Source organism: Cavia porcellus, unplaced genomic scaffold, assembly GCF_034190915.1.
Source record: "Cavia porcellus strain 051 isolate PalLab524CR breed Dunkin Hartley unplaced genomic scaffold, mCavPor4.1 scaffold_3, whole genome shotgun sequence".
NCBI classification, from domain to species: Eukaryota; Metazoa; Chordata; class Mammalia; order Rodentia; family Caviidae; genus Cavia; species Cavia porcellus.
Window position 1 is genome coordinate 38257693 of NW_026947486.1, and position 27981 is coordinate 38285673.

The window sequence follows — 27981 nt, forward strand, 5'->3', positions numbered from 1 at the left end:
GGAACACCTTTCTTGATCAGTGGCTCTCTACTTTCTTTGTGCATGAGGAACTTGTACTAGATAGTGATGTTTTAATCTATTTTCATAAACTGTTTTTTTGTCTTTTTGAGATAGGATTTTGCTAGGTAGTTCTGGCTGGCCTTGTACTCACTTTGTAGTCCAGGCTGGCCTCAAACTCCCAAGTGATCCTTCTGTCTCAGCCTCCTGAGTGCTGAAATTACAGGTGTGTGCTGCAATGCCCAGCCTGACCTTATTTTCAGTGTCTGATTTAACTAGCCTGTGATAGTGCCCAGGAGTCTTTTTAGGAGACAGATTCTTAATATAGTGCCAGCTTGGGGCTGGGGATTTAGCTCAGCGGCATAAGCACCTGCCTTGCAAGCAGGCAATCGTGAGTTCGATCCCTGGTACCGATAAAAAAGACAAAAAAAAAAAAAATAGTGCCAGCCTGAGAATCACTGTTCTGGGTATACTCGGCTGTATTTTGGGACAATTTCAGAATTATTTGGAGGCATCATTTAGTATTTTTTTATGCAATCTGAATATGTACCTCTAATTATATATATATCTTACTAAGGTTTTAATGGGTATCTAGTTGTATGTATTTCAGTTTCATTAAGAGTTTGATGCTTGTTTCTACAGTAGGTATATTTGTGTGTATTAAAAGGGTCTTGCTATGTAGTCCAGGGTGTCCTTGAATTCAAACTTGTGTTGCCCATACTGGCTGTGAATTCATGGTAATCCTCCTTGCCTCAGTCTCCTGAGTACTAGGATTGCAGATGTGTGCCATCATTCCCCACCTGCAACTTTTTTTTACAAGAGTTGCAAGTAACAGGGCCATTCATAGAAAGTGTTCAGCTCAGTAAAATTGGGAGATCCAGATTTTAATTATTTTTCTCTTCAGGACCCATTTTGCTCACAACAGAACATGTGATGTGAGAAAATCTTTTTTTCTTTTTGTGGTATCAGGAATGGAACTTGGGTCATTGTGCATGCTAGGCAAGTACCCTACTGAGCTATACTTTCAGCCTGAGAAGTTATTTTGATAACATTGATATTTGTAAATACAGGATTTTAGGTTTTTAAAATAAAATAAGATTTTAATCAGGTTTTTAAAATAAATAATAAGGTTTGTAAAATAAAACAAGGTTTTAATTCTCCTAGAAAAAATAGAGCTCTCAGGTGAAATTGTCAAGTACAAAAGACAAAGTGAAATTAAAAAGAATTAAAAATTGTAAATGGGAAGTTACTTTGACAAAAGCCTTACTTGTTTTAAGTAACTCTCTTTTAATTTTTAGGCTGTCACCCTTGACCCAAATTTTCTAGATGCATATATCAATTTAGGAAATGTCTTGAAAGAGGCACGCATATTTGACAGGTGAGAGAATGTTCTAGTAAATTTTCTTGGGTCTTTATTATATTGAGCACTTGGCCTCAGAGGTAATGATAGTAGCTCATTGAAACACATTTTCATTTTCTAGTATGTTGTTTTTCCCTGCTCCTGATGTTTACTACTTTAATTTATAGATACTGTTACTTGACTTTTCCTCATTGCCTCTCCTGAAACCCTTTATTCTCTTCACTGGGAATTTAGTTGAATGTTCTGAACGCCCTGTAATACTTTCATTCTCTTGAATGGTTTTATACTGTTTTGTTATGTTTGATACTAGTATATGAAGGTATGCTCAACTATTTCAAAGAAATTTGTTATGTTTGATACTATTGCATATGAAGGTATGCTCAACTATTTCAAAGGAGACATTATGGTAGCTACTGTTATATCGGGTTGTCTTGTGATATACTGCGTTGCTTAAATTGTTTTGTTCTGATCTGCTTTGTTATGTCCTCTTTTGTCTTAATCTCTTTAAAAAAATTTAAAAAACTTGAAATGTTTTTCTTAGACTAAATTATTCTTTTGATCTTATTCTTAAAGCTGTTAAATTTGGATTTTCCAACTTGTCAAAGGAAAACCTAGTTTCTCAGGGTTCAAATACATTTTATAAAGATGCAGTTTTTAAGTATATTATAGCATGAATTAATTGTAGTTACAATCGGTTACTGCATTTTTGTATAGCATAGCATGAATTAATTATAGCAAAGCATCCAGTCAAAATTAGTTGCATTTTTGTGTGTGTGTTTTTTATTTACAGAGCTGTGGCGGCTTACCTTCGTGCCCTAAGCTTGAGTCCAAATCATGCAGTGGTGCATGGCAACCTGGCTTGTGTGTACTATGAGCAAGGCCTGATAGATCTGGCAATAGACACCTACAGGCGAGCTATTGAACTGCAACCTCATTTCCCTGATGCTTATTGCAACCTAGCCAATGCACTCAAAGAGAAAGGCAGTGTAAGAATTTTTAATCAGTCTTGTTTTTTTCTGGTAGAATGAAGGAAGTTTTTTTCATACATATTGTTATTAAGTATTGAGATGGTTATATTGGGTTTGTTTTGGAGTTTAGGTTAATGGGAGGAATACTGCAAAATAAGTGGACCCTTAACTTATGAACTCAATTTGTTTGTGAAGGCTGGTTGTAAGTCAAGACTGTTTTTTTCATAAGAAATCCATATATGAGTTCCAAACCTCCCAAAGCACCCTTTAACCGACCTTTTCATAATAAAAAGGTTGTATAATATGCATAATTGACCACAAACATCAAAGATTTTCATAGTATATTCACCAAAAAGTTACAAAATATGCCCAGTTTATCAGAAAGAACAATTTCATACTGTACTCACCAATCAAGTTCACATCTTTGGCTTGCAAGAAGGGAGGCTGAAATGGAAAATGGTTATTGTTTGGAAGGAGAATCCTCTTCTATGAGAACATCAGGTATCTGGCTCTCTAATGTCCTTTCTTTCCTTGGGACAGTCTGCAGCCCACTAGGACTTGCTTCTGGCTCACTAGGTCTCAACCTTTTCAGAACTAAAAACTGATCCAAGGTTGTATGTGTCTTTTCTTTAACACTCTTATGTGTGACATGACATTATCATGAAGCAAGTGAATGCAATGATTGGCTTTTTCTCTACCTGGATGGGTCTTCTCTACAAATGTTTGCAGCTCTGTCTATTTTTCAGGATTCCCTTCATTTCATAAGAATTTTACTGCTCTGATTGTTGATACTGTCACCCAGGAAGCTCTTCAGCTGCCATTCTCTGTTGCTCAGCTGGATGTTGCTGAAGTTCCTGTGTAGAGAGTTAATTCTGAGTGTTCCTCCACATCACCACTGTCTACATGGAAGCCTATGGACTTGGCTGTAGTGACAGTGTCATCAACCACAGGGTCAATTGAAGGCTCAGAGTCCTCTACACAGTCTCCTGTCCTGTATAATTTTAGGCCATACTTTCTTCTAGGCAGGTCTCAGTGTCTTTAAAGAGGTATTGATCTCCACATGACCCCTAGCCTGTTCTTCATGACTTTTTCTGAGTGCTCTAGGGTCTCAGAATGATAAACCATGAGAGGCTTTATGTTGAAGTCACGATTTGCATTGGCACATGGCAGTAAGTGTAGCCTGTCCTTTGTAGGCTTGTGGCCTGGCATTTTGTTCCTTTCCTGTGTAATGTATGTTCTCTTGGGCATTTTCTTCCAGAAAAGTCCAGTTTCATCACAGTTGAAAACTTGATGACAGCAAAAGCCATTTCTTTGTGTCACTGGAAGCTGTGTATGTAATTTTCACAGTCCTTTTATCAGCACTGGCTCCTTCACAATGCCTAGTTAGGCCATGGATCCCAGTTCTTGATTTAAAATCGTAAAACCACCCTTATTGGCACAAAACGTTTCACCATTGTCACTCGTTGATGGATTATCCTTTACAAAATCTGCATTTATTGCCTTAGCTTTTTCACAAATTACAGACTCAGGCTATAACTTGCCACCTACCTTTTTGTTTACCCACACTGATAATAGCCTTTCTACCTCTTCTAACACTGTTGATTGTGACTTAGTAATTTGGGTAACACCTTCAGCAACACTAGCTTCCTTGTACAAATCTTTTCTTGATAACTGTTGGATAGGGGATTTTGACGTGCTGTACATGTTAGTGAGATTGGTCACACAAATGCCATTCTCACCTTTCTCTACAATTCCTTCTTTTTTTCAATTGTGATTGCTTTCTTTACCTACCTTCCTTCTTTAGTTTTTTTTTTTCCTAGCTTTTTGGGGGCCATTTTGATAGCAGTAATCATAATGATTAGATAAAGCACTGGCCGAAATCACATCCACAGACACACATATCTGGGCTCAGACTGATCCTTACGTGTGCTTTTCTGGCATCATGAGTCTTTGTTTACAACCGCACACGTAGGTTGCATTCGTGTTCTAACTCAGGATTTGTAAGATTCTGGTTGTAACTCCAGTTGTTTGTATGTGAGGCAGATTGTAACTTGAGGGTCCACTGTATCCACTTTATGAAGTACTACGAGTCATTAAGCCTATGTAAACACTTATGAAAATTGGGAGAACAGTGTCAGTAATAGCCCTGTGTTTCATTTGTATAGATTTTGAAGAGTTTGTTTTGTTTTCTAGGTTGCTGAAGCAGAAGATTGTTACAATACAGCTCTCCGTTTGTGTCCCACCCATGCTGACTCTCTCAATAATCTAGCCAATATCAAACGAGAACAGGGAAATATTGAAGAGGCAGTTCGTTTGTATCGTAAAGCATTAGAAGTATGTTGAGGGTAGTTTGGCTGGGTATTTAGCCTATGCGACAATACAGAGAAAGCAGTCAAGTTTGCCGTGCCATCTACGTCTTTTATAAAAGATAGTAGTTGAATCATTTAAAAGAAGATTGTTTAGTGAGCCCATAATTGAGCACCTGAAACGCATGTGAGGTCCTGTATACCTGATGAAAATCCATAAATTTAGAGTTCATTATTTTATTGATAAGATCTGTTCAGAAAAACCAACTAGTAAGCTACTGTTGCTTATTTGTGCTTATTGTAACTTGGCTCATTGCCTGCAGATGAAGAATAATAGGCCAGTAATTGGCTTTCAGTGTTGTAATCAGTTTTTAACTGTTATATTCCATAATAATCCAAGCTTAAATAGAGACAGTGTTTTTGAAGAGAAGTTGAAGTAAATTTACCAGGGAGTATATACAGTAATTTTAATGTCTCATGACTGTCTGATGGTTAGTACGTGTAGGAATTTAGAAGAAGAAAGAGATTTCAGTGGTGCTGGGGTTGTCAGCATGAACTAAGAAAAAAATTTGCCTCATGTTTGAAACAAAGCTATAAATCAGATAAAAGATATAGAATTTGAGCTATTAGGTCTTGAATAAGTAGACTTGGAAAAGATAGGCATTTAGGGATATTTGAGAGGAAAGATCCTAACAGTTATAGGAAGTTAGTGCTATTGTTTTGGCAGGTGTTTTTTAACTTCAGTTATGGTCTTGATTCTTTATAGGTCTTCCCAGAGTTTGCTGCTGCACATTCTAATTTAGCAAGTGTATTGCAACAGCAGGGTAAACTGCAGGAAGCTTTAATGCATTATAAGGAAGCTATTCGGTAAGAAATTCACAGCCTTATTTTTCTTTTTAATTGTCTTTAATTTTAAGGCAAAATGGCTTTTAATAAGAACAGAACAAATGGAAAGTTAAAGAATTTTGTGCTGGATAAATAAAACTTGTGTCCTCTCCTTTAGAATCAGTCCTACCTTTGCCGACGCCTATTCTAACATGGGAAACACTCTGAAGGAGATGCAGGATGTTCAGGGAGCCTTGCAGTGTTATACTCGTGCCATCCAGATTAACCCAGCATTTGCAGATGCCCACAGCAATCTGGCCTCCATTCACAAGGTACTGCTGTGTACTATGGTGTGTGTCATCTTGGGATGGGATATTTAATTTTAGAGAACTTCTTACCACCCCATTGTGTTTATTTCCAGGATTCAGGGAATATTCCAGAAGCAATAGCTTCTTACCGCACGGCTCTGAAACTTAAGCCTGATTTTCCTGATGCTTATTGTAATTTGGCTCATTGCCTGCAGGTAAAGAACAACAGGCCAGGAACTGGCTTTCAGTGTTGTAATCACTTTTTAACTATTATGTGCCGTAATAATCCATGCCTAAATAGAGAAAATGTTTTTGGTTTGGTTCAGTTTGGTTTGAATTTGTAACTAGGGATTGAATTGACTTTTACCCTGAGCTGCAACTCAGTCTTTTTTAATTTTTGTAGATTTTTATTTATTTTGTGTTTTTGAGACTGAGTCTAGCTATGTAGTTCAGACTGACCTCAAACTTATTATATAGTCCAGCCTAGCCTTTGAATTGCTGTGATCTTCCTGCTTCAACCTCTTGAGTGCTGGGGTTATAGGCATGCATCACCGTGCTCAGCTTTAATTATTTGTTTTTATGGTATATGTCAGCAATACGTAGTATTTCTCAATTCATTTTTATTCCCCTTCCCTTCATCTCCCTCTGTCTCTTGGTTCCCTTCCCTTTTGAAAAAGGGAAGGGAACTCCCTATTTCCTATCACCTTTTATTTTACTTTTTAGTTGAACTTTTAACTTTCTCATACAATACAATTTGCATGTCATGCTGAGGCCGGGGTGATGCTAATGGTCTTGATACCATTCTAATTTTAGCAAACACTTGCTTTGTTTATTTTGAGAGAGAGTCTTACTAAAAATTTCCCTGCATTTGAACATGGTAGTCATTCTGCCTCAGCCCCTGAGTACTGGCATTATAAGATGTATACCATGGTGTAGCTCAGGCTGGCCTTGAACTTTCCACGATTCTCCTGTCTCAGCTTCCCGAGTGCTGGGATTATAGGTGTGTGCTACCATGCCAGGCTGAGACAGTGTTTTTATTTTTATTTTTTGGTACTGGGGACTGAACTCATGACCTCGTGTTTGCCAGGCAAGCAATTATGCTACTGAGCTAAATCCCCAGCCTGATTCAGTGTTTTTAATGGGTTATCTGACATTTTAAATTAAATATATATAAAATATTAAATGCTGGGATGTCATTTTCTAGATAATAACTTTGTTTTCTTCTAGATTGTCTGTGATTGGACAGACTATGATGAGCGAATGAAGAAGCTGGTCAGTATTGTGGCTGATCAGTTAGAGAAGAATAGATTACCTTCTGTGCATCCTCATCACAGTATGCTATATCCTCTTTCTCATGGCTTCAGGAAGGCTATTGCTGAGAGGCACGGGAACCTTTGTTTGGATAAGGTGTGATTTTTAGTCCTTTTGTTGTAAACTGAGTCACAGATGTAGAATACTGTGGAAAGCAAGTACATGGCTTAATGAATTATAGTAAAGTGTTCATCACCCAAGTTGAGCAATGAAATTTTGTCAGCCCCCTCAGAAGTTCCTTGCATTGTATCCTGTCTTGAGGTATAACTCTTAAACACTAACAGATAAGCGATGGCATTTCCCTTTAAGTTGAAAACTAATATTTAACCAACTGTGTGGTATTTTTTTTTTATCATCTTTGAGAATTAGACCACTCCTTCCTCAAAGGTTGAAATTTCTTCTGAGAGTAGATTCAAGTGCTAGGCATAATTTTGGTTTTTAAAAAAGTTCTTCCCCTACTGACTTTTCTAAAATACTGTAAGGGTTCTATCCACATTTCTACAAATTTTGGGTTTGCTCATACTATTTCATCAAATTTAGAAACAGGTCAAATATAAAGCATATTACATGAACTGCTGAAAATATGTCAGACTGGCTGTGTGAATTAAGTGAAGTGTTCTAAGCAAAACTTTCAAGTATGTATGTAGGCTTGTTTTTAGTTTCCTTGGATGAAAATTTACATATTGACTAAACTTTAATAATGATTGTTGGATTCTGTTGGTAGATTAATGTCCTTCATAAACCACCATATGAACATCCAAAAGATTTGAAGCTCAGTGATGGTCGACTACGTGTAGGATATGTGAGTTCTGACTTTGGGAATCATCCTACTTCTCACCTTATGCAGTCTATTCCAGGCATGCACAATCCTGATAAATTTGAGGTAAGACTAGTGTTCCTCCAGAGAGAATCATTATGTTTAAAGAAAATACCTCCAGTGGTGGTTTCCTGTCATTTTAAATGTTAAACCCAATGTCTTTTGGAAGAGATTGGAACCAAGTTTATTAAATGTGCTCTATGCTGCCTTACAGGTATTCTGTTATGCCCTGAGTCCAGATGATGGTACAAATTTCCGAGTGAAGGTGATGGCAGAAGCCAATCATTTCATTGATCTTTCTCAGGTAGGTGCAACTCTCATGCTTCCAACTTTTTAAGTAAATTTGAGTAAAACCATTGGCATTTAGTTTTTCTTTTTGTTCTGGGGATTGAATCCATGACCCTCACATATTGTTTTTCCATGTATTTAATGTATTCGGTGGGTTTTGTTTTGTTTTTGAGACAGGGTCTCACTCTGTGGTCTAGGCTGGCCTCATACCTGGCAGTGATCCTTCTGGCTTAGCCTCCCAAGTGCTGGGATTACAGGTGTGCACCAGCACAGCTGGTTGTAGTTTATATTTTTTATCATAGCTGTTAAACATTTGGGCAGTTGCTTTCATTGTCTTTCTTTAGTCATTTACATTTGTAATTGCCATGTCTTTTACTGAGGTTGTAAATGAAACAGAAATGTGATATATTTGAGCCTGTCATGTTGTGGCACATGCCTATAATTCCAGCAATCTGAGAGGCTGAGGCGGGAGGGTCACAAGTTCATGCTCAGCATGAATGCAGGAAGGCCCTGTCACAAAATTAAATAATTAAAAAACGCTAGGTGTGTAACTCAGTGTGAACGTCCTGGGTTCAATTCACATTAAAATGTGCGTGAACGCGCGCGCGCACACACACACACACACATTGTTACTTAATAAATATTAACTGAGTAAATTAAACAAAGCAATAATTAGGCCATTAAAAGAAAATAGGTGACCTATGGTTTTTTGCTTTTAGGTCTTGGTCTCTTTCTTTCTCTTTTCCTAGTTTTTTTGAGACAAGGTCTTGCTATTCAGTTCAGGCTGGCCTTAAAAGTCACTTTTTAGTTCAGGCTGGCCTTGTACTTACAAGCAGTCCTCCTTGCTTAGCCTCCCTACTGCTGGAGATTATAGGTGTTTGCCTCCACGCCTTGGCTGGTTGTGTTTATTTCTGTACTTGCTGTATTGTTCTTTTTCTTTATGAATATGGGTTTTTCTTTGAAAATTGTTTTTTTTAAACATAAACATCTCAGTCATCTGGGCCAAAATTTTAGGGACAGCCTGACTGAGCTGCTTTGGTTCAAGACTTTTTTTCTTTTTTATTCGTATATGTTTGCAATACATAGTAAATAAATTGATCATTGGGATACTTGGCACATATACATATTACATCCATCTCCTCTTATCCACAGATTCTTTTCCCATCTTTCCAGAGGATCTGATCTTTAATTCATTGATCCTCTGTATTGTTTTTATTTGTCTTAATTTCATTAATTGCTGTTCTGATCTTTTATAATTTTTTTTGTTATTGTTGGTCTTTTTGAGACAGGGTCTCACTATGTAGTTCAGGCTGGCCTTGAACTCCCTTTGTAGCCTGGCTGGCCTCAAACTTGGAGAGATCCTTCTGCCTCAGCCTCCCAAGTCCAGGGATTACAGATGTGTACCACCATGCCTAGTATTTTTATAATTTCTTAGCTTTCATTAGTTTAAAATTTTGTTTTTCAAGGACCTCAAGATGCATCATTAGGTTAGAATTGCTTTTATTATGTACTATTGGTTTTGGTATGTTGTGCTTCCACTATCATTTGGTCCTAGGAACTTTTTTACTTCCCTGATTTCTTCTGTAATCCACTGATTTTCAGTCATATATTAATCTTTATGTGTTTGCATAATTTCTGTGGCTTCTTTGCTGATGATTTCTACCCTCATACCACTATGATTTGATATAGTGAAGGTAATGTTGCAATTCTTTTCTATTTACTTAAGTGTGCTTTTTTGGTCTAAATCTATTTTGGAAAAATAGACTGCTTTTCAGAAAACTGTTCTTTTCTTGTTGGTTGAAATATTATAGATACCTGCTAAGTGCATTTTGTTCAATGGTGTACTTTACCAGATGTTGCTTTGTTGTTTTTATCTGATTGACCTAATTGTGAGAGTAGAAGTATCAAAGTCCAACTTTCTGATTGTATTGTTGTTTGTCTGTCCTTTTTTTTTTTTTTTTTTTTTTTTTTTTTTTTTTTTTTTTTTTTTTTTTTTAAGACAGGATCTCTCTGTGCAGTACAGATTGGCCTTGCACTCACTTTGTAGCCCAGGCTGGTCTCGAACTTGGAGTGATCCTCCTACCTCAGCCTGTCGTGTGCTGGTATTACAGGCATGCACCACGACATCAGCTTGTCTGTCCCTTTTAAGTTCAGTAATTTTTATTTTATGAGATTGAATGTACGGCATTTGATGTGTGGTTAGTATTGTTCTCTCTTCCTATTGAACTATTCCCTTTACTAGTGTGGAGTGGCTATCTTTGTTTCTTCTGATTAGTTTTGACTTGAAGCTGGTGTGTCTGAAAATAAAGTTGCTACTCCTGGTTGTTTTGGGGCTCTGATTGGTGTATTTTTTTCCTCCATTCTTTCACTTTTAGTTCCTACTTCTTTTTGGATGAATTTTGTCTCCTATAAGCGATACATGGTTCCATTTTGTTTTTGTATGTAATCTGCTAATCTTTGTATTTTTTTTTTTTGTGTGTGTGTGTGTTTTTCCTTTTTATCGGTACTGGGGATCAAACTCACGACTGCCTGCTTACAAGGCAGGCGCTTATGCGCTGAGCTAAATCCCCAGCTAGTCTTTGTATCTTGATTAAGGAGTTGAGACCAGTGAGTTCAGTGATACAAACAGCCTACTGTGGCATACAGGCTGTAGGTTCACCACCACTGCTGTAAGGTGTTTATTGAATTCCATCATTGCATTATTTTTCCAGTGCTTATTCCTTTTTTCCTTTGTTTAACTGCTCTCTCAATTATATATATATATATATATATATATATATATATATATATATATATGTATGTATGTATGTATGTATACTTTCCCTTGGGCTCGTTGGTGCTGGTGTCCTCCTTCTGTCTCTAAGATTCTCCAAAGTATTTTCTGCAATTCTGGTTTAGTGGGCATGTGTTTCTTTAGCATCTCTTTGTCATGGAAAGTCTACTTCTTTAGTTTTAAAGGATAATTTTATAGGATATAAGACTCTAGCTCAGCCAGGGGTTTAGTTCAGCAGTCTAAGTGCCTGCTTGGCAAACTTGAGGTCGTGTGTTCAATCCCTGGTACCAAAAAAAAAAAAAAAAAAGTCTGGCTTGACAGTTGTTCTCTTTTGAGGTTTGCAAAACTTCACTCCAGGTTCTCCTGGCCTTTAAGGTTTACACTTAGAAATCTGCAGTTATTTTGATAGATTTACCTTTATAGTTTACTTCCTATTTTTTTCTAACAACTTTTGATATTCTCTCCTTGTGTTGGAATTTTGAGTATGATTTGTGCTGGCTATTTGGGATTCCATATACCTGTTATACTTCATTTTTTTAAAAATTTTTGTTTTTTTTGCAACAGTCTCACTGTGTAGCCCAGGCTGGCCTCAAACTTGTAGTGATCCTCCTGCCTCAGCCTTCTGAGTGCCAAGATGTAAAGCGTGGGTCATTATACTTGGCTGTATTTGAATACTGAATTCTCTGCCTAGATTTGGAAAATGTTCTGCTATGATTTCTTTTTTGTTTGTTTTTGGGTTTTTTTGTTTGTTTTATTTTTTGAGACAGGATTTCAGTATGCAGTTGAGGCTGGCCTTGAAGTCACTATGTAAACCAGACTGGCCTTTACAGTGCTCCTCCTGCCTCAGCCTCTCAAGTGCTGGGTTTACAGGCAGTGCCACAATGCCTTGTGTTTGTTTTGTTTTCTTTGAGATAGAGTTTTACCATGTGAAGTTCAGGTTTGAATTCACTTAAGTAGCTCAGGCTAACTTTTGACTTGTGGCAGTCTTTCGACCTTTGCCTCCCGTTCTGCTATGATTTCAGTGAATAAATTTTTATGCCTTTTGATTGCCTTCTCATTGTTCCTTTTTATAATTCTTAGATTGGTTTTGAGTTGTGTAGCAGCTGTTCAATTCAGATTGCACAGTTCTTGTTTCTAGGGTACCAGTGAGTTTATGATCTGCTTGAATATGTCAGGGAGTATATATCTACCCTGACTTATATTCCTTTGATTGTTTGTTGAGACAGGATCTCACTGTGTAGTGCAGGCTGGCCTTTAATTTATGGTGATCCTCCTGCTGAGTTCTGGGATTATAGGGATGTGCCACCATGCAAAGCTTTTGGCTTCTTATTTCTGACACTGTCATTACTGCATTCAAGTCTGCTACTCATGTTTTCCTTGAGTTTTTCATATCATGTATTTCTGCTTCCCCCTATCCCCATGCTTTCTAGATCTTTTCTGAAGTATTCATTTCTTTCTTTCTTTTTTTTGGAATCAGGAATTGAACTTGATCTCGTGCTTGCCAGGGTGCTGTGCCGCTGAGCCACATCCCTTGCCTGCATTTATGTCTTGTATATAATCTTGGTTAACTCAGTTGATTCTTCTTTGAGCTTGTTGAATATTTTATTGATAGAAATTTTTATCTGTTTAAGTTCTCTTTGAACTTACTAAACCTCTTACTGTCATATTTTAAAAAAAATTTTATTTAAAGAAAGACTAAACAAAACAGAAAACGGGTAGAAATAATACATACTTTCAAGGAAAAAAACAGTATGAAATCACTAGTTGATGATTACAGGTTGTCCTCTTACAAATAGTTATTCAAGATACTAAAGTGGAGCATATAAAGTGGAGATTCAAACAGTGAGACTGCAACCAGTTCTGTTCAACTATCCAACAAAAACTTAGAAATACGGTTATCAATCCTATACACTTAAACATACATGCAGTTATCCATATCTTCAATTATGTTGAGATTGAACAAACCCAAGCAGTCTAATATCACTCTGAACAAAGAATAGTACCATTGATGGGTTTCACATTATGACACTCCAGGATCAGCACTGGGTACTTTAGTGTCTCTTTTTCTTCAAAGTATCTGTTCATTTCATCCATGTTTCTTTTATCTCTTCAGATATTTTTGGTACTGGGAATCAAACTCACCACCTTGTACTTGCTGGTACTGTATCATTGAGCTATAGCCCTGGGCTAACCATTTGGTGTTTAAATATTTTGCCAATAGCTTATGCTAACTTCAGTATCTGAGTTTGGCTTTTGAGGAATTAAAGGATTGGGAGGCATTTTGTTGCCTTGCTTTCTCATGTTTCTATTGTTTTTGAACTGTGGGGTGAAGGTCTGGGGAGAGAAACTGGCATTCCTTTGGAGATCTTTTTAGTTAAGAGTCTGGCTCCTTATGATGTGTCCATGGGTTTGGTTGTCTTTTGGTGTTCATACCCTTCTTGTCCTATGCAGTGTAATGTTCAGAGGTCTTTTTTTTTTGTCTTTTTCCTTTTTATCGGTACCAGGGATCGAACCCATGACTGCCTACTTGCAAGGCAGGCACATATGCTGCTGAGCTAAATCCCCAGCCCCCGTTCAGAGGTCTTTTAATGCTCCACCTTCTTCTGGGGGCTTTATCCCCAGCACCACTAAGGAAAAACAAATTGCAGTATGTAATTGATGACACAAAACAAACCACATGTTTGTATACAGTAAAAGCCAATTAAAAAATCTGGATGTGGTGGTGCATGTCTGTAATCCCAGCACTTGGGGAGGCTGAGGCAGGAGGTTTGAGGCCAACCTAGACAGTGAGTTCAAGGCCAGCCTGAACTACATAGTGAGACCCTGTCTCAAAAAGACAAAAGAGCAAAACAGATAGACAGTTAAAAGCAATTGCTATACCCACCATTTAACAATAGAAATCAGCAATAATAGAGTCAGAGACAAGCTGATTATGACATACCATGAGAACCAATAGCATCAAATATATCTTGTTTTGTTTTGCTTGTTTGTTGTTTTGCTTTAAGATAGGGTCCCATTATGTAGTCCAGGCTGGCATCAAACTGGAGACGATCTTGCTTAAGCTTCCTGAGTGCTATGATTACAGGTGTGTGCCACCATGCCCACCAGCTATACCATTTTTAACACTAGAAAAGATACCTATAATGATACTGTAGACACAAAGACAAAGCAAATACTGACCTACAGTAAATACCTATTAAAAGCAACAGGTGTACTAATATTAACAAAAGAATTCAGTAATAACATAGAGCAAACTAAGTAGCTAAAAATTAATAAAGCTTAATAGTAGTAATAATGGAGGAGTAGGAGAAGGCAAAAATAAATTTGGAAAAGAAAGAAAAGGAAAATGAGAGAAAAGTGAGATAAAATTCAATTATAGAATAAAAGCACTTGGGAAGCCAAGGCAGGAAGATTGCCATAGATTTTGGGATACTTAGTGAGTTCAATGCTAGTCTGAACGACATAGTGAGACTATCTTAAAGAAAAAACAATGAAAGAGAATTAGTAGGGTTAGGCAAAATAACAGAAAAACAAAATGAAGAACAAAAGATAGAAAACAATAGCAAAAAAGAAAAAGAAATGAATCAAAAAAGATGTGTGTTTGAATGAGTAGTTTTCTTCTAGGATCTGTGGTATTGGAGTATACCAGATATGGTTGACTTATGAGACCTATTTTGTTTCTACATCCAATTTTTGTTGTGTGAATACTGAGTCCTACCCCACGTTTTTTCTTGGACCTTATCAGTCAGTGGCGTAGCATTTGCTTTAGGGCTGTATTCATTTCAGTGGCTCTGAATATTTTTGTGCCTTTCTGGGTGCCCCAAGTTACTACTGTGTCTGACTAGCTTTATGTACCTGTGAACTTGCGAGGCATTCCCTTGTTCCAGAGGCCCCTCTCCTTACACTTTAGGATTTGACAACCATCTGAACCTACACATATCACTGATTGTGTTGGCAGATATGCTGAAAGTTAACAGTGAGAAAGGGCCAAGGAGTGCTCTGGATTTATGTTAGCACTTTCAGACTCTACCCCCTCCATCCTTAAAAAAAAGGCTGCATATTATCTTTATTAGTGGCCAATATAATCTACAAAGGGGAGGTAATATGTAATATATATGTAATGCATATATATACATGTATCATATATGTACATACATGCATACATGTATGTGTGTGTATACATATACATATGAATCACTGAAATCCTAGTAGAAGTATTTTAAGACTAGTCTAAATAGTATGTATTAACATCTTTTGCAGTATGTTGTTGCTTCAAAAGTATCTGGGCTGGACACAGTGTCTCCTGACCATGATTTCAGTATTCTGGGAGGCTAAGGCAGGAGGGCAGCTCAGTGAAACTCTGTCTCAAAATAAAAAAAAAAAGGATTATAAAACAGCTCAGTGTGAAGGCCCTGGGTTCAATGCCAAGCACTCCAAGAATTGGGGGAGGATGCCCATTTTTGGACTCTGAGACCAAGAAGCACACCACTCTCTCCAGATCCTTCTGGGACTGACTCACTGCTAAAGTCTAAACTCTTTGACATAGCCTCTCAGTTTGTCACAACTTGGCCAATATTTGCAGTCACCATTCAGGTGCATGTATACCATATGCCACACATGCTACTGTTTTTAAAAATTGCCTTGGCTTGTAGTTTATTCTGATTCTTTATTATTCTCCACCAAGATTGTATTCTGTCACACTCCTGTTCATCTTTGACAATTCATTTCAAATATCAACTCCTTTATGAGCCTGTTACTCATATAGTCAATCTGGAAGGAAATACTTCCTCTGTGTTCTGTTATGCCTCGATCCCATTTTAATGGCACTTAATCATATTTTTGTCCTGTATTACTGTATTTTGTGGGTTTTTTTTTTGGTGTTCTTTTCACTTTGGCACCTAGCCATCTGAATTCTATTTATGAATTGAATTAGCTGAGATGTAATGGCAAGTTCTTATTTTCTCTTTCATAGATTCCATGCAACGGAAAAGCAGCTGACCGCATCCATCAGGATGGAATTCACATCCTTGTGAATATGAATGGTTATACAAAGGGTGCTCGAAATGAGCTCTTTGCTCTCAGACCAGCTCCTATTCAGGTAAAAGAATAAATAACAATTGTTGACAATGTATATTTGAATAAAAAGAATGTGTGTTCCCCTCTTTGCTCTGGCCAATTGATACTCGAAACATTAAAAAGTGTAGTTCTTGTTGGTCGTAGTGGCCCATGTCTGTTATCTCCAGCAATTTGGAGGCTGACTAGAGGATCACTACAAGTTTGTGTCGGTCTGGACTACATAGTGAGATCAGGGACAGTCTGAGCTATAGTAAGATCTGTCTTTAAAAAAAAGGTACAGTTTTTGAAATGCTCAGGGATGAAGAATTTTGAGTATAGAATACATTTCCTACAGGTATTACTTATATAGAGACATGCATTTTATGGTTGGGCATAAACAATTGCTGTGCCTTACAAATTTGAAAAAAGCTGTAGCACTTAGAATACTTCTTGAGGGCTGCGTGTAGTGTACACATCTGTAATCTTGCACTTGGGAGACTGAGGCAGGAGGATTGCCACAAGTTCGAGGCCATCCTAGGCTACACAGTTCAAAGCCATCCAGTAAAGCAAATTAAACCAAAAAATAAAATATTCCTTGGTGGCTCTTTACTAAAGAAGTTAACTTTCCAGCTGGGTGTGGTGTTAACACACTTGTAATCTTTTGGTAGCTACTTGGGAAGCTGAGGCAGAACAGTGAATTTGAGGCCAGCTTGGGCAATTTAGTGAGATCATGCCTCAAAAAAAGAGATTAGTTAACCTTACTTGTTTATATTCTTAATTTTGAAACCTTAAAGGCATTTTATTGAGGTGATGATAGATGTTCAAAAAGCTATACGTGTTTATTGCATACAATTTGGTGAACTTAGAGATAAGTATACTGATGAAGGTTCTTAATAAGGTTTTATTTTTTTAAGGCAATGTGGCTGGGATACCCTGGGACTAGTGGTGCGCTTTTTATGGATTATATCATCACTGATCAGGAAACTTCACCAGCTGAAGTTGCTGAGCAGTATTCTGAGAAACTGGCTTATATGCCCCACACTTTTTTTATTGGTGATCATGCTAATATGTTCCCTCACCTAAAGGTAGGTAGAAGATCATGCTTTGGAAGTATTTTAGAGAAGTAGTCATTGTTTACTTCTTTTTGTCCATGTGCATCTTAAAAGATATGTCTGAAACTGTTTTTCTATTAGAAAAAAGCAGTCATTGATTTTAAGTCCAATGGACACATTTATGACAATCGAATAGTTCTGAATGGCATCGATCTCAAAGCATTTCTTGATAGTCTGCCAGATGTGAAAATTGTAAAGGTTAGTATCTAGCCAGTATTTGTCATTAAAGTAAAGTTGATTGCATTTACTGTCTTTTTCCTAATAACGCATTTTACATCTTTTTTTCCAGATGAAATGTCCTGATGGTGGAGACAATGCAGATAGCAGTAACACAGCTCTTAACATGCCTGTCATTCCCATGAATACTATTGCAGAAGCAGTTATTGAAATGATTAACAGAGGACAGATTCAGATAACAATTAATGGATTCAGTATTAGCAATGGACTGGCCACTACACAGGTAAGAGGTGGATAGTAGACCATAATATGTAATACAAATCATGCATTTATTTTATTTAATCCTCATGATAATGCTCATAAACATCATTGTATTTATTTATTTATTTATTTTTGGTGCCAGGGATTGAACATAGTACCTCACACTTACCAAGTAGGCCCTTGTGCTGCTAAGCTAAACCCTGGGCCTCATTGTCCTTGTTTTATAGATGAGGTAATGAGTTCAATGGAAACATTTTTGTCTGATTATAGAAGTTTCCTGAGTTCATCCCAGCAAGTTACAGAGAGTTTACTGTGTTACTGTCTTGATTTTCTCTGTGGCTTTACTGTTACCATATGGTGGGCTGTCTATAGGCACCATACAGTTTGTTGTTTCTGTAAACTCATACTTGCCTGCTAAATCCTGCTTAAGACTTTTAGTTTAGACAATTCTGTATGAATCCATTCCTGTACTTATGTCTAGCTTCTCCATCCCTACTCCATCAATACCTGTCCTCTATGCTTCTGGAGTATTTGGGTATATCATTATATTTAGCATAGTCCGATATAACTCCCTGTGTTTATATCTGTCAGTAAATGGAATTTTTAAAAATTCAATTTAATTTATTTTTTAAGGTAGAAGTATTTTTTTATTTTAAAGAGAATAAAACTAAATGAAATAGAATACAGTCAGTCAAAATGAAATAGCAAATGTGATATAAGACTTCAAAACAAGATAATAGGAAATCAACAATGGCTACCATATTGAATTTTATTTTAAAGAAAATAAAACCAAGAAAAAACAAATTAAAGCCAATCAAAACAAGACAGTGTAAGCGACACAGGATTTCAAAACAATAGAAAATCAGCAGAGGCTATCATAATGCCTTTTGTCTTCAAAATAGCTGCCCATACCTTCAGACATAGTAAAATCAGAACAGAACAGAATAGAACCAATAAAAGCAAAACAATGAATACAATACAGGACTTCAAAACTAGGTAATAGTAAATCCAAAATGGCTACCATAATATATCTTGTTATCTTTGAAATAGCTGTCCTTGCCATCAGATCTAATAAAATCAAACAAGGTGAAACAGAATAAAACCCATCCAAACAAAACAATGAGAATAATATAGGATTTTGAAATAAGATAATAGAGAATTAACAATGGTTACCACCTTCAGAAGGAGATCCCTCCCATATATGCTACACTGCATATTGCTATCCTCTTAATAGATGATTAGGCTGTTGGCTTTAGGCCTGCAAAGTCAGTGAAACACTATAAACACTATAAGCCTTAAGTTGTATTTTACCTCATTAACTATCATTAAAGCCTATGTTTCTTCAGATCAGCTGGTCGTTTATGGAGGTTGGGAGTGGGCACAACAACATTGGCTCTTCTTGTCTCTCTTCTGTGTACCAGAAGGGACTTGTGTCTGGCTCTCCCACTGTCAGCCCATGTATGGTAGTGACCCACAGGTGATCTTAGCTTGTTGATTTCTTGTTCTCCTGCAGTCTGTGAATGGCACTGACTCATAGGAGTGAATGGAATTCTTTATGGCATATGTCTTAACCATAGTAATGTAGTATGTACTCTGTATATATCAGATACTTGAATAAGTAACTGGAGCTGTGTCAAGAGAGTGTAAGGCAAGGATCCCACTCCTCATAGGAGTTAATACTTTCGTTTGAAAAGTCTATACTCATCTGACAATGTAAGGCAGTACTTGTATAGGTGGAATTTGCAAGATAAAACTAAATATGTGTGTAGAAACTCAGAAATGGTGATGCTCATTGTGAAGAGAGGTTTTGGAGAAGAGACAATTTGGAAGAATAATTGCAGTTTAGCCTTGAAGGATAGGCATGATTTAGAGAAGAGCATTTCATTCATGAAGAAAATAGTAAAAACTTGGTGTTGGATTGGTAATAGGGTTTTCAGAACTTTTTGACTACAGCAATAAGCCTCATGTGTGGTGCTTTGCAAATTAATACACAGGGAACTGAGTATGGTGGTGCACACCTGTAATCCTAGCACATAGAATGTTGAGGCAGGAGGATCACCTTGAGTTCAGTGGCAACCTGGACTACGTGGTGATGTCCTGCCTCAAAAAACCAAAAAAAAAAAAAAAAAAAAAAAAAAAACCCAAAACCAAAAAACAAAGCAACCCTCCCCCATAAAACGTGTATACAGGAATTGGCTATAGCTGGGAGTGGTGGCACACACCTCAGCCAGTAGTCTGGGAGGCTGAGGCAGAAGATATACAACTTAAAAGCCCAACATGGGCAATTGAGCGATCTAGCAGGACCCTGTCTGAAAATGAAAAATATTTTTAAAAGGGCTTGGGATGTGGTTTAGTGTGGAGGTACTGGGTTTAATCCCTAGTACTGCCCCCAAAAAGCTAGAACTATTTTCCTTTCTTAAAAAACACAATGATATCATAAATATTTTGCCATACTTTTGGGACATGACTTTTTTTTTTTTGTTTGTTTGTCTTTTTGTGAAAGGGTCGCACTGTGCAGCTCAGGCTGTCTTGAACTCACTTTGTAGCCTAGGCTGGTCTTAAACTTGGAATGATCCTCTTGCCTCAGACTCTGGAGTGCTAGGTTTACAGGCATGCACCACCACGCCTGGCTAGGGACATAACTTTCAATGATTATACTATTTTACCTCTTACGGATTCTAGAATGATCAAAAAGTATTGGATTGGGCTGAGGATGTAATTCAATGGTAGAGTGCATGCCTATTATGCATGAGGCCCTTGTTTTGAACCCAACCATTTCAAGAAAAGAAATACTGGATAATCTTAACTTTAAATAACAGTCATATTCTTGTCCTTGTTCTAGATCAACAACAAGGCTGCCACTGGAGAGGAGGTTCCTCGTACCATTATTGTAACCACCCGTTCTCAGTATGGTTTACCAGAAGATGCCATTGTGTATTGTAATTTCAATCAGTTATATAAAATTGACCCATCTACATTGCAGATGTGGGCAAATGTGAGTATATGTTAATTCATTGTTAACATCTAGACACTAGTAAAGCTTTTGTGTGTAGGCTGTTTTGGTGGAACTGTCCCTTTATAATCCTTGGGGGCATACTTTTTTGGTTCATCTTAATCTATAAAAGGATTATAGATTGTTTGGGGTCATTTATGATTTTTTTTTTTGGTACTGGGGATTGAACTCATGATCTTGTGCTTGTCAGGCAGGCACTTACACCACTGAGCTAAACAAACCTCCAGCCCTCATTTTTGATTTTTTTTCTTCCAATGTCATCTTTTTTCCTTTTTGGTGCTGGGGATTGAATTCAGAGCTTTCCTCATGCTAGGCAAGTGCTGTCATTGAGCTATGCCTCTAGGTGTCTTCTTCTGGTGTCTAAATTTCACATCATGAAACATTGTTTGAATGTATTCTTTCTCACTCTGAGGTCAGCAAACTTGTTCTTTGATTGGATGGATGGATGGATGGATTTTTTTTTTAAAGACAGGATCTTGCTTTGTGGTGAAGGCTGGCCTTAAACCTGTGGCATCCTCCTGCCTCAGCCTCCCAAATGCTGGGATTATAGGCATGCACTTCTAGGCCAGCCAGGCAGCAAACTTGTTCTTTTGTTTTGTTTTGTTTTTGGCACTGGTAATTGAACTCACAGCCTCGCATTTACCAGGCAGGCTCTTGTGCCACTGAGCTATATCCCTGACTCCCTACAAACTTGTTCTTAATGGGTCAGATGGTAGATACTTAGAGTTTTATGGACCATATTCTTTTTCACATTTACTCAACTCAGCCATTGACTCTTAGCAATGTGACCCTATACATTTTGTAAATAAATGAGTGTGGCTCTGTTCCAGTATCATTTTGTTTACAGTAACTGGCACCGTGAGAGATTTGTCTTAGGTTGTAACTTTATGTCCCCTGGTATAAATTCATAGTAAAAGCTGTTCTGTAAATCCTCTGTTGTTTAATATTCTCTCAATATTGGAAAGTTAAAACCAAGAAGGAAGCAGTTTATACTATTACTTCTCAGTCATTTATGAGACCAGTTTGCATAAGCAGGATGTTGGATATCCATAACTAAATCTTAGGCCATAGAACTAAAGTGGCGTCTTTTTACCTTTAGGTAATAGGGAGATAATTCCTTGATTGGCTTCCCCTCTCTTCCACCATACCTGTTTTGGAGATAGCCCTGCTATGTAGTTTGGGTCGGCCTTGAGCTTACTTTATGTAGTCCAAGCTGCTGGCCTTAGGGTGATCCTCCTGCCTCAGCCTCCTGAGTGCTAGGATTATAGTTGTGTACCGCCTTGCCTGATACTTGTTTTGTTTCTTTTAGAGAAGAGGAAGCAAGTGAGAGGAGATCTCCATTAATATCCTTAAGTTCCCAGTGTTTAAAATTCTTTTTAACTTAAAATTTTTTGTTAGTATGAATGCAGTACATGCTGATTACATTCATCAAGGGGAGTCCATAGATGACATGTACATAAAACATTTTAATTCTTTTTACTTCCCCTTGCCCTTCCTCTCCCCTCTCCTCCCTCCCTCATTCCTCGCCAAGCCATGGTGGTGCACACAAGTAGTTCTAGCTACTTGGGAAGCTGAGGCAGTATTGTAAGTCTGGGAGTTTGAGACCATCTCAGGCAGCATAACAAAATCAAAAAAGCTGACAACTAAAATCTTTTCCCTAAATTTGTGGCAAATTTAGTTAGCAAAACTACCCGAACTGCCTTTAGGCTATTTGTATTTCATTTATTGTGGATATTTTTGCATCTTGATGCAAGGATACTAATGTTTGTTTAAAGAGTTCTTGCCAAGTGTGTTAATAATATATGTGCATTGTACTATTTTTTATTTTATTTTATTTTATTTATTTATTTATTTATTTATTTTTGGGTACTGGAGATTGAACTCATGACCTTGTGCTTGTCAGGCAGGCACTTATTCTGCTGAGCTAAATCCCCCATGTACTACTTTTTAAAAAGTCTGATTCAGAATATTTAGAAATATTGTAAATTTGGAAATTCATGTGTATTCTCATGGCTTTTAAAGATGGGATTTTTGAATTTTTGTGGTACATTGAACAGATGTAGATCTGGTTTAGGAGTTGGCAGACTGGCTTGTGGGCCAAACTTAGCCCACTGCTTGTTTTTATAAATAAAATTTTATTGAGACATAGCCATGCTTCCTTGTTTACATATTTCTACTGGCTTCCTTTAAGCTACAAAAGAATTGAGCAGTTTTGACACAGTCCTTTGGCCATCAAACCAAAAATACTTGTTGTCCAACCCTTACAGAAGTTTGCTTACTTATGATCTAGGTTAGACAAATAAGGCAATTACGAATTTCTTTGTTGTGACATGATATTGAAAGTTTGAAATACCCCCCACTCCCCAAAGATTGAAATACTATGTGTGGTGGCAGGTGCTACCTGTCTCAAACTGTCAGAGTAGTTCCAACTACTTCGGAGGTTGAGACAGGAGGCTCACTAGAGCCTTGATGTTCAGAGCCAGCCTGGGCAACATACTGAAACTCTGTCTCAAAAAGTAAACCTACATCCAGGGATTTAGTTCAGTGGCCTAGGTGCCTGCCAGGCAAGCACGAGGTTGTGAGTTCAATCCCTGGTACCATACAGACACACACACACACACACACACACACACACACACACACAGTAAACTTATAAAATTGAAGTAGAAAATTTTTGTCTCTTTACCAATGTACATGGACTGTATCAATTCCCATAGGATATACTTGCCTCACATTTTGCCAGTTGATAGGTTCTCTTGAGTCTTTCAGTAACATTTTCTCTTTCCTGATATTCCCTGGGGACAGCTAAGCAGAAAAGGAATAATTTAGTTGATAATCCATCTGTGTGAAGATTCATAGTAGGATTTCATAGTAGGTTTCTTTCTGGTAAAAAGAATAGAGTACAATAGAATTGTTAGAGACCTGTAGGAACCTTTGTTGAGAAGGGGAGTTGTGCTGCTAATAATTATTCTTTCTATTCTTTAGATTCTGAAACGTGTTCCCAATAGTGTGCTCTGGCTGTTGCGTTTCCCAGCAGTAGGAGAGCCCAATATTCAACAGTACGCACAAAACATGGGCCTGCCCCAGAACCGGATCATTTTTTCACCTGTTGCTCCTAAAGAGGAGCATGTTAGGAGAGGCCAGCTGGCTGATGTCTGTCTGGACACTCCACTATGTAATGGGCACACTACAGGCATGGATGTCCTCTGGGCAGGAACACCAATGGTGACTATGCCAGGTAAATTGATGGTAAATCATTGGTATCTTTCTTGTTCTTTAAAAAACAAAAGTATCATTTTGGGGGGGTGGTATTCAGCTGAAATTAAAACTACTGGAAGTAACCCTTGAGGTAATAGAAAATGAGACTTAATCAAATCTGAGATCAGAATTTATTCTCATCTGTGTTGTATGGATGCTTAACATAAATAATGTTGAAAATCATGTGTTACTTACATTCTTAAATGTATAGTTGTTTTATGTTACAGGAGAGACCCTTGCTTCTCGAGTTGCAGCTTCTCAGCTCACTTGCTTAGGCTGTCTTGAGCTTATTGCAAAAAATAGACAAGAATATGAAGACATAGCTGTGAAACTGGGAACTGATTTAGAATAGTAAGTAAACTCTTCATGAACAAAATTATGTTCGAATATAGCTGCTCTAAAATAAAACCATAAATTAAGAGTAATATAAAATAGCTGTATGATCTATAAATGGGAAAAGAAATGATTCTTAGTGAAGTAACCCCTAGATTTTACTATGTAAAGAATAAAAAGCTGAATAAATTCAATAAAATTATAAGGCAAACAACAGGGAAAGAATCTTTGTTTCATATGTCAGAGTGTTAATGGCTTAGGGCCAGCGATTTAGCTCATTGGCATAAGTGCCTGCCTGGTAAGCACGAGGTCATGAGTTTGATCCCCACTACCAAAAAAAAAAAAAAAAGTATTAATGGCTTGAAGAGCATTTAAATTTTAAATCACCTCATAGGAAAGTAAACAAGGTAGTTCAATGAATGGAAGTATAAGTGATTAACAAGAAAAACTTTCGGCTTCTCTAGTAGAAATGCCAATTAAAATAACATTTGCCTATAAAATAAAGATTTTTAATGTATTAATGAGGGAACATTGAGGCACTGGTCCGTTCATACATACATACATTGATGAATAACTTGATACAACCTTTCCTCAAAGATTTCAAAATCTTAATGCCAGACCTATGCCCTTATACTGCTACTTCTTCATTAGAGCATAAAAACAGACACACATAACTGCCTCAAGATGTGCTGGAATTAGAGGGGTAACGTTGAGGTAAATGAAGGTTCATCCACTGGGACTAAACCCAGGACCTTAATACTGAGCTAATCTGAAACCCTAAAAGTTTTATTTTGAGAAAAGGTCTTGTTAAATTGCCCAGCCTGGGGTTAACCCTGAGATCCTCCTGTTTCATCCTCCAAGAGTGCTGAAATTATAATCATGTTCCACCATCTCTGGGCAATTTTTTTTCTGTCTTTTTGAGACAGGGTCTTGCTATGTAATTCAGGACCTTGAACTCACTTTGTAGCCTAAGCTGGTCTTGAACTCACAGTGACACTCTTTGCCTCAACTTCCCAAGTGCTAGGATTACAGGTGTGTGCCACCTCACCTGGCTTAGTGTTTATTTTTCAAATGAGGTTTTTCTTTGCGTATTTGGTGATTTTTTTTCTTTTTTTTAAGAAGTAGCATATAGAAGCTAGAGAAGCACACTGAATCCAGGCTCTTTACCATTTATAAGCTTTGTGCTTTAGGGTAAGATTACATCTATGTACTTTTTTCTTCTACCTGTAGAATGGAGCTTAATGGCAGTACCTATGTTGCAGAGATAGGAGGTTTAGAAAAGATACTCCATGTGAAGAACTTAGAACAGTGCTTGGTACATCATACATAGCATTCAGCAGCTGTTAGCTACTTAGTATTTTCAGAATGTTCTCTGTTGGACATAGAAAAATAAAAAAGTTAATGATCATGTCTGTCAGCTCGGGAATAAAAATAGTAAGCAATGTAGACTATTTTACATTTTTACTAGATGTTTGGAACTTAGTTTAATTCATATAATACTTAACATTTTATTTTACAGAATTTCAATTTTATACTACTTCCATACCTATTGCTTAGGTTCAGTTACTATTACTAAGACTATAATTACTAAGACTGTAATTATGTTACTAATAGATTATATTAACATTTTGCTATACTTGCTGAATTACATGTCTGTCTGTCTTTATTCCTCTTTCCAGAAAGCAGTCCATCTTGATAAATTTTATACCATTTGTTTGAGAGGTTCTTGCTATGTAATTTAGACTGGACTTGAACTCACTCTTTAGCCTAGGCTGACCTCATAAGGATCTTCTGCCTCTGCTTCTTGAGTGCTGGGATATAGGTGTGTGCCACCATACCTGGCATTATTTGACAAATTTTAAAGTAAATGTTAGACATCATTGTACTTTTCCCTAAATACTTAATAGTGGGTATTAATTGATTAGAATTCAATGCTTTTTTCTTTTGAGACAGAATTTATTATACAGTGAAACACAAAGTTCTTAATCATTCAGTGAGCTTTGAGATGTAATCTTTGTAATCCAAACTCCTCTCAAGCTATAGAGTATTACCCTTACTCCAGCAAGTACTTTCATGTTGCTTCTGCATTTGTCCCCTTTGTGAATTCCCAGAGACAACTACTGTTACTAGATTTAAAATTATTTTAAAGATAGAAAAGTAAACAAAAATAAAAATAATACAGTTTCAAAACAGGATAATAAATTAACAATGGCTAATATATTGCATGTTGTCTTCAGAATAGTTGCTCACATTATAAGATAGAGGCCTGCAAAATTAGTCAATATAAGCACCAACTAATCCTTTCAGTGATCTAAAAGAAATTAGTTGTATAATTATGTCAGAGATGAACACACACTTCTCAGATGAAGAAATACAAAAGGCAAATATACATACATGAAAAAATGTTCAACATTATCAATCATCTGAGAAATGAAAATTGAAACAGCACTGAGATTTCATCTCACCCCAGAAAAAATGGCTAATATCATGGATTTTAAAGAAATTTATGAATTAGTTTTGCTTAAAATTTTTAGAAGTTTGGGGGCTGGGGATTTAGCTCAGCGGCATAAGCGTCTGCCTTGCAAGCAGGCAGTCGTGAGTTCGACCCTGGTACCGATAAAAACGAAAAAGACAGAAAAAAATTTTTTTAGAAGTTTATACATGTGGAACCATATAGTATGTACTAAAATAGACTTTTCATTTGACAAATTCCTTTTGATTGCTGAATAGTATTTCATTGTTTGGGTATATCATAATTTTATTACTTCTGTCAACATAGAAGTTTTAAAAAGAAAAATATAGCATGGAGGGTCTTCTTTGGAAAGCAGTATTACTATGAACATGATTGAGGCCAAAGAGATACACAGCCATTTTACTAGTTCTGTCATAGTCAACATTAAAACAAATTTTAATTATTGCTTTCAGAAATGAACAGGAGTGTTCCATCTTCTGATTCTGAAGTAATAATTATTAAATATATTCAGAGGTCGAAGAAAAAAGGAAACTTTCTTTTCCCCTCTACTTCTAAACAGAACCATAGTCCTGGTGTTAACTAAGAATACTTTTATTATATATCTAAAGGACTCAGTTTAGTACTAGTAGGAAATTACAGCACTATACATACTACATTTCTTTTCCCCTTAAATATTTTATGTTTCATTAAAATCTTTAATGTTATGTTTGGTGGTGCGTGTCTGTGTTTGGTGGTGCTATCCCAGCATTTGAGAGGTTGAGGCAAGAGGATTATGAATTGCAGACTAGCCTGTATTACTTAGCAAGACAGATTTTGAGACAAGACTTTGTCTCAAAAAGCAAAGTAAAAGTAACTTCATAAACTGAATACTTCTTATTTCTGAACTGTTATAAATGATGCTTCAGGGAACATCTTCACATGTTTGTTGATTGTGTATATCTGCATCTAATAATTTCTTTTGAACAGATTGAAAAGTGTAATTGGTAGGTTGGAGAATTATAAACATGTAAGGTTAATAAACACATAGTTAAATTGCTTACAAAAAGGCAAGTAGTTTACATTCTAACAGATAAGTACATAGTTTGAATAGTCATTGCCAATTCTCGATTTTAGTTTAATGGTAGAAATAGGATGAAATGGATAGAAATGAGATGAAATGGAAAGGTAAACCTTTAGATTACTTGTTTAGGAAAGAACTAAAGTTTTTCAGAGGATCTAAATTTAAAATACTTAATAGTATTAGCATTATGTTAGCTATGACCCTTTCCTTTTTCAACATGAAGTAACGGGCTAATCAGAAAAGAAAATATTGTGAACTTTGGTTATGTAGTTAAAAACAAAGGTGA

At 36.8% G+C, this 27981-nt stretch overlaps 1 protein-coding gene across 2 annotated transcripts in view; it reads left to right on the plus strand.

Moving 5' to 3' along the window:
* Positions 1–27981, plus strand: part of Ogt (O-linked N-acetylglucosamine (GlcNAc) transferase) — a 49731-nt gene that overhangs the window by 19423 nt on the left and 2327 nt on the right. For both annotated transcript variants that reach the window (XM_003470996.5, XM_003470995.5), the window contains exons 6-21: positions 1296–1375; positions 2148–2343; positions 4519–4659; positions 5398–5498; positions 5635–5788; positions 5878–5979; positions 6992–7171; positions 7800–7958; positions 8107–8196; positions 15926–16051; positions 16923–17093; positions 17202–17318; positions 17410–17580; positions 20401–20553; positions 23557–23809; positions 24057–24180. In XM_003470996.5, coding sequence (XP_003471044.1) covers positions 1296–1375; positions 2148–2343; positions 4519–4659; positions 5398–5498; positions 5635–5788; positions 5878–5979; positions 6992–7171; positions 7800–7958; positions 8107–8196; positions 15926–16051; positions 16923–17093; positions 17202–17318; positions 17410–17580; positions 20401–20553; positions 23557–23809; positions 24057–24180 — 2318 coding nt within the window. The remainder of the gene's footprint in view (positions 1–1295; positions 1376–2147; positions 2344–4518; positions 4660–5397; positions 5499–5634; positions 5789–5877; positions 5980–6991; positions 7172–7799; positions 7959–8106; positions 8197–15925; positions 16052–16922; positions 17094–17201; positions 17319–17409; positions 17581–20400; positions 20554–23556; positions 23810–24056; positions 24181–27981) is intronic.